The sequence below is a fragment of the Phoca vitulina genome, unplaced genomic scaffold, assembly GCF_004348235.1.
Source record: "Phoca vitulina isolate PV1807 unplaced genomic scaffold, GSC_HSeal_1.0 scaffold97, whole genome shotgun sequence".
NCBI classification, from domain to species: domain Eukaryota; kingdom Metazoa; phylum Chordata; class Mammalia; order Carnivora; family Phocidae; genus Phoca; species Phoca vitulina.
The window spans coordinates 1,118,156-1,124,006 of NW_022589800.1; the positions used below are offsets into that span (position 1 = coordinate 1,118,156).

At 55.5% G+C, this 5,851-nt stretch overlaps 1 protein-coding gene across 1 annotated transcript; it reads left to right on the forward strand.

Moving 5' to 3' along the window:
• The first annotated feature begins 2,279 nt into the window (after window positions 1-2,279).
• On the forward strand, window positions 2,280-4,919 carry SLAMF9 (SLAM family member 9). The gene is made up of 4 exons (XM_032397284.1): window positions 2,280-2,382; window positions 2,835-3,176; window positions 3,954-4,226; window positions 4,609-4,919. The coding sequence occupies exons 1-4, from the start codon at window positions 2,337-2,339 to the stop codon at window positions 4,809-4,811; spliced, it is 864 nt and encodes a 287-aa protein (XP_032253175.1). The 5' UTR covers window positions 2,280-2,336; the 3' UTR covers window positions 4,812-4,919.
• Window positions 4,920-5,851: the final 932 nt, after the last annotated feature.

Genomic DNA, 5,851 nt, shown 5'->3' on the forward strand with positions numbered 1-5,851 from the left:
AGGGTTGTGAGTTTGAGCCTTATGTTCGGTGTAGAGATTACTTAAAAATAAAATCTTTGGGATGCCTGGGTGGCTCAGTTGGTGAAGCCTACGACTTCCATTCAGGTTATGATCTCAGGGTCCTCGGATGGAGGTCCAGGTCAGGCTCCCTGCTCAGTGGGGAGCCTGCTTCTCCCTCTCCCTCTGCCCCTCCCCCTGCTCGTGCTCTCGCTCTTTCGCTCTCTCTCAAATAAATAAAAAAGCTTTAAAAAATATTTTAAAAAAATAAAAATCTTTTTTAAAAAGTGAAGGGATGGTGAGAGACAGAAATGGAGTTGAGTTTGGATCACAATCCATGAGCCAGAATGAAAATCATCTTCTGAAAAGTCTTTTCTCCACATTGGACTGGGAGGGTGTGTGTGTGTGTGTGTGTGTGTGAAAATTATCTCCTTCTACTCAATAATCATGATGTGCTGTTTGTTCTTGTTGATGGAGACAGGTCTAATCAATCTGAACACAGCTCCTTTTGGTGGACCCCCGTGGAACAGCCGTGAGGTGCCCCTGGATCCCCTTTCCAGAGAGCTTGTCTTCCGCTGCAGGGGTGTAGTTGACGGACGGCCTCCAATGCAGCCTCCAGCATTCCCGCTCCTCCTGGGCAGGCCCAGCCGGGACAGCACAGTGAGGGGGTGGGATCTTTGCCCCAGAGCCCCCACCAACTTAGCAACTTGACTTAGCGGAGAGTGAGATGATCTGCTTTGCATGGAGGGGCTCCCCCTGCCCGACTCTGTTTCCTTCCCTTTTATCTTCTACAGGGCGTTCCCCTCCACAAAGAGGAAACCTCCTTCACACCCAGCCCCGGCACCTGCTTCTGAGAGACCACAACTGATAGACTCACACTTTAGACTCTGGATATTATGCACGTGACCTTGTTTTCTTTTCTCCTTTTTTTTTTTTTTGCTTTAATTTTTTTTAATTGGGAAGACTACATAAGAAAGTTTTCATCTACATTTAAAAAAACCCCACAACCTCCAAGGTTTGATGCTCCCAAATTGAATTTTCAGAACTGCCCACCTCATTTTCTTCTTCACTTAGCAGATCCTAGTACCCTTGAGGTCATTTCTCCTGGAAGGCTTTCTCCGACCTCCTGACTTCAAATTTGCTAAATCCCCTTGTCCTTGGCTCCCCAGATGAGTCCTTGGGTGAAACTCATCAGACTCGCAGTTAGTTGTCCACGGTCAGATCTTAGCCCCTGATCTCCTCGAAGTCATGATCTAAAGCTCTTGGTCACTGCTAATCCCTCAGAATTTAGGACAGTGCCTGGGCCACGGAAGCTGCTCAGTAAGTATCTGACGGGTGCTGAATCTGATACCCTGAAGACATGAGGTGCTGCCACAGGACCGGGGCTGATAGATCTGCCTCTGTGGTATCATCTATCTTGAGGGCTTCACTCTTGCTTCCCGATCACAGCACAGACCTATAGGATTGAGTATTCGAAAAAACGTAAAGGTTCTCCTGTCTGAGTACCCACCCGATGCCAGAGATGCTGTAGACACCCACCGATCCAAGACTGGCCCGTGTTAGCTTGAACACCAGCGATGGAGACTGGTGTCTCCCAAGGCCACCACGGTGTCCTGGGCAGCACTCACTGTTGGATCTCCTCCAGCTTTGGTCCACGTCATAGTCTCACAGAACAAGTTAGTCTTTCCATAATATTAACAACCTAGATGGGTTCTCAGGCCCAAAGTGTGCTTTTTTTAAGGGGGTTATTAAAATTTTTCTTCCTCTGAATAGTCTCTCAAGTGGGAACCTAGCAAGCTTAACATAGGACTACTTCATTTATTCATCTATTCCAGAAATACCAATTGGGTGCTACATGTGTCTAGCATGGGACATACAGAGATGTCCCAAAAGACGGAGTCCATCTGGGGAGACCAAAATGCTTATAAGGTCAAAGGATCATAGCAATATAGGAAGTGCCAAGCGAGAGCTGACCCAGAGTATGCTGAGGGCCAAGAGCTCCAGGTGGGGCAGCGGTGGGGTGTCTGGGAACACAGGGGGCAGGGCGCCTAGGAAGGTTTCTCGTAGGAAGTAGGATCTGAGCGGTGTTTGATGGACAGGAAGCATGAGTCAGTGGGTGAACCAGCCGGGCAATCAGGCTCGGAGAGAGAACTTCCCAAGATGGACAGGGAGGGGCTTAGTGGGGATGAAGGAAGTTGGAGGCTGCTGGGGGGTGAGAAGCATTTCCCCTCCTAGAGACTGCCAATCAGTCACTGTCTCCAGCAGCTTCCTGACAGCTTGTCTTCTTCATTGGCTTGGGGGCCGAGCAGGTCAACCTCCTGGGGCACGGGGCTGCTGACATGGGGGCCCTTCTGTGGTTGCTCCTGCTTTTGTGGCTCCAGGCAGGTGAGAGAGAGAGAGAGAGAGAGGGCAGTCCTGGGATGGGAGCGTCTCCGTCCCTCTGCTCTCCTGTCCCGCCGCGGTTTGGGCTAGCAAGTCTTGGGGCTGGATGCTTTGGCTCTTCTGCCATAGAGAGAATAGGGTGTGGCTTCGGTGCAGGGCCAAGAGGTGAGGAAGCCTGGAATATAGAAGGGGGACCAGCCCACTGCAGTCAACGGCGAAGGAAAAATGTGGAGGGTGAAGGCCCAGCCAGAAGCCAAGCCCTGGTAGGTGCTCACATCAGGTGTGGCGGAGAGCCAGAGAGGCAGCTGGGCGCGAGATGGAGCACGGGATCGAGCACGGGGCCACGGAAGCCGCGCGGTGGAGACCGGTGCGCCCACATCAGTGCCCCGCCGCCAGGCTCAGCAGCCCGGAGACACGAGCTGGGCTGTTTCCATCTGTTCTTCCTTTTTCTGCAGCCAAAGGGTATTCTGGAGATGATGTGGATACAGAAGAAGTAGTTGCGGTCCTTCAGGAGTCCATCAGCCTCCGCCTGGAAATACCAGCCGATGAAGAGGTTGAGAACATCATCTGGTTCTCTTACATAAGGCTTGCCACCGTGGTTCCAGGGAAAGAGACACAGCCGGCTACCGTCATGGTGACCAACCCTCGATACGAGGGCCGAGTGAGCTTCCTGGACCCCAGCTACTCCCTGCACATCAACAATCTGAGCTGGGAGGACTCAGGGCTGTACCAGGCTCAGGTCAACCTGAGGACATCGCAGATCTCCACCATGCAGCGTTACAATCTACGTGTCTACCGTGAGTCTAGGCTGGGAACTCTAGCGCTGCTTGTTTCTGGCTCTCCTGAGCTTTGCACACAAAGGAGCGGTGGTCTCGGGACTGAGTTATGGTTTGAGGGGCGGGGACTGGAAGGCCGACAGTCTCCAGCGTGCCCAAGCCCGGTGTCTGAGCTGCGGCCACAGGCGGAGTGACCCGCATCAGTGAGGCCCTGGGCACGCAGGCTGTTCCCCTGGACCTTCCCGATGGAGTGGGAGGGGTCCGGAGCTTCGTGTGCAGACCTCCAGGGCCCCTTCTCCCCCACTGAGATTCTGCATCCTGGGGATGGATGCCATCTTTAGTCCCGAGCCTTTTATCCTCCTGTGCCATGGGAGGGCTACTAATCAATATCTCCTCTCTGCCTGAGCCAGATTTCTCAGTGCCTGTGACGCTGACTGATATTCTAACTTGAATCTTGCAGAGACACTGATTAAACTATAAATGCCCCCAGGAGGTGTGATAATATTTTCTGGGATCAAGGAGGCAGAATGGGGTTTGGAGGAAGGTGGGGTGCACAGGTGAGGGAGAGAAAGCAAGGACATGGGGGGGCACGTAGAAAATGCCATAGGCAGCTCTCTCTGCCTTAGCAGCTGCCCGGGGGCCCTGGCACCAGATTTCATGGTGGCTGGGTTATGTTAGTTTCTGTTTATGTGAAGAGACCTTCAGAAGGCACACCCGTCACCCCAGGATTGAGGACCTTAAGAGAACAGACCCGAGCCCTGATTCCTTGGAGGGTCTTCATGTCCTTCCTTCATCTAGGACGGCTGTCGGAGCCTCGTGTCACCGTGAACTTTGAGATTGCTCAGGAAGATGGCTGCAATATATCTCTGACCTGCTCTGTGGAGAAGGCAGGCCTGGACGTGACCTACAGCTGGATCTCCTGGGAGGATGGCAGGGACACAGTCCATGAGAGCTCGGCCCTGAGCACGTCCTGGCGGCCTGGGGACGATGCCCTCTCCTACAGCTGCAGGGCCAGCAACCCTGTCAGCAGCATCGCCTCCCGCCTCATCCCTGCCGGGCCCTTCTGTGCAGGTACCAGGCCCCCGGGGGCACCCCCTGAGCGACCGCAGGCCTCCAGCTACCACCACCCTCCCCCCGTTCTTCCCAGGTGTGTACCTGGAACCCAGAACCGCACTCCTCCCCATGGGGCCTTGCCCCCTGGACTGGGGCGGGGGCTGGTGCTCCCACCTTCCAAAGGCTCTCGAGTCTCTCGCTCAGCTTGAGATTGCTCCTCGCATCTCAGCTCCTGAGCTTCTGTGAGCAGAACACATAGTTCCAGAGACACTGGCAAAGGAATATCAACTGACTGTGAACTTGAGACCCCTCTGTGGGATCTGGGCTGGGTGTCTGCCTCCAAATCCGGACTTCCCCTCCCCCTGGCGAGCCCCCCTCTCTCTCCCTTCTTCTGTCCCAGATCCCGGTTTTCCTTCGGAGAAGGCGACTTACTTCTGCCTCTTGGCCAAGGGACTGCTTCTTCTCTTGCTCGTCGTAATTGTGGCCGCGGGGCTCTGGCTCATCCGAGCTCAGAAACGATGCCAAACGCCAAGGATGAGGAAGCTCAAGAGAAACAGACTCAGACTGAAGAAGAAGGAGAAGCCCCGCCCCAGCCTGGCCTGAGCGCCCCTGGGGACCCCTGTCCTGAGCACTGTTTCTCCCCAGCCCCTGGGGAGTCCTCCCCCGCCCCACCTGGGGCCTTCTCCTCCCAGGGGGCAGCGGGGTGGGTATCCAAAGGGCCATACTCCTCAGGTCGGGGGGCATGATTCTCTGGCAATAAAGTCCTATCAGGTGACAGCCACTCTGGAGCAGCTGCGTTTGGTCCTTTGCCAGGTGACTCACAAACCTGCTTCCCTGACTTCCCTTCCGTTCTAGGTGTCCTCCCCCCAGCCCCTGTGCTTTCCACACTGCCTCTGCTAAGGAGAGTGAGTCCAAAGCCCCCTTCACAACAGTATTTATTCTTCAACGCCTATCCCATTCCCACCAACACACGTAACATGTACACTTCCAACAACGAAGTGAGCGATCCCTGTGACCCAAACTGAGTCTGTGACCCCTAAGCAGGAGAGTTCCCAGCACTGAGCAGCCACGGAGGGCGGGGGTCTTCCCGCTGAGACTCCTCTGCTCTCAGACTCGGCTTCCGCCCTGGCTCGGTGCAGAGGCTGTGAGGCACAGGGACGTGTCCAGCGTCCTGGGCTGTCCTCCGTCCTCCCCGGGGGCTGAGTCAAGCCCGATGACCCTCAGTCATCTTCGTGTCTGCCTGACGCTAGCCGCACTGGGCCTCTGGGGCCGGCCACAGACGGACGACAACTCGGCTGGACCGGTAGCTGACGTCTGGACCCCTGACCGCCGTTCGTGGTTAGTATCACTGTCCTGGCCTCTTCTCAAGATTTCCATGTCCCAAACCTTCTCTCTGGACTCTTGTCCTGAGTGCATGCCCACCCCCTCCCCACATACCCATCCCGGGCCAAGGCCCTTACGCTGATCCCCGCCAGCAGTCTGAATCCCTCACCTGGGTCTGCTGAGCCCTGTCTTGGTCATCCTCCCCGGACCCTGTCTTGTGGGTGTTACGCAGGCCGGGCAGGTGGGGAAGCATGAGGGGAGGGCCCTGGAGGCCAGCAGGTGACAGGACACATAGGTGGTGAGTGAGCTGCAGGAGGTGG

What these genes read in the sequence shown, in the direction of transcription:
- SLAMF9 (XM_032397284.1), top strand. Translation starts at nt 2,337, where the DNA reads ATGGGGGCCCTTCTGTGGTTGCTCCTGCTTTTGTGGCTCCAGGCAG. An exon ending in GCTTTTGTGGCTCCAGGCAG is followed by an intron (nt 2,383 to 2,834) that starts GTGAGAGAGAGA and finishes CTTTTTCTGCAG; the next exon opens with CCAAAGGGTATTCTGGAGAT. An exon ending in TGCCGGGCCCTTCTGTGCAG is followed by an intron (nt 4,227 to 4,608) that starts GTACCAGGCCCC and finishes CTTCTGTCCCAG; the next exon opens with ATCCCGGTTTTCCTTCGGAG.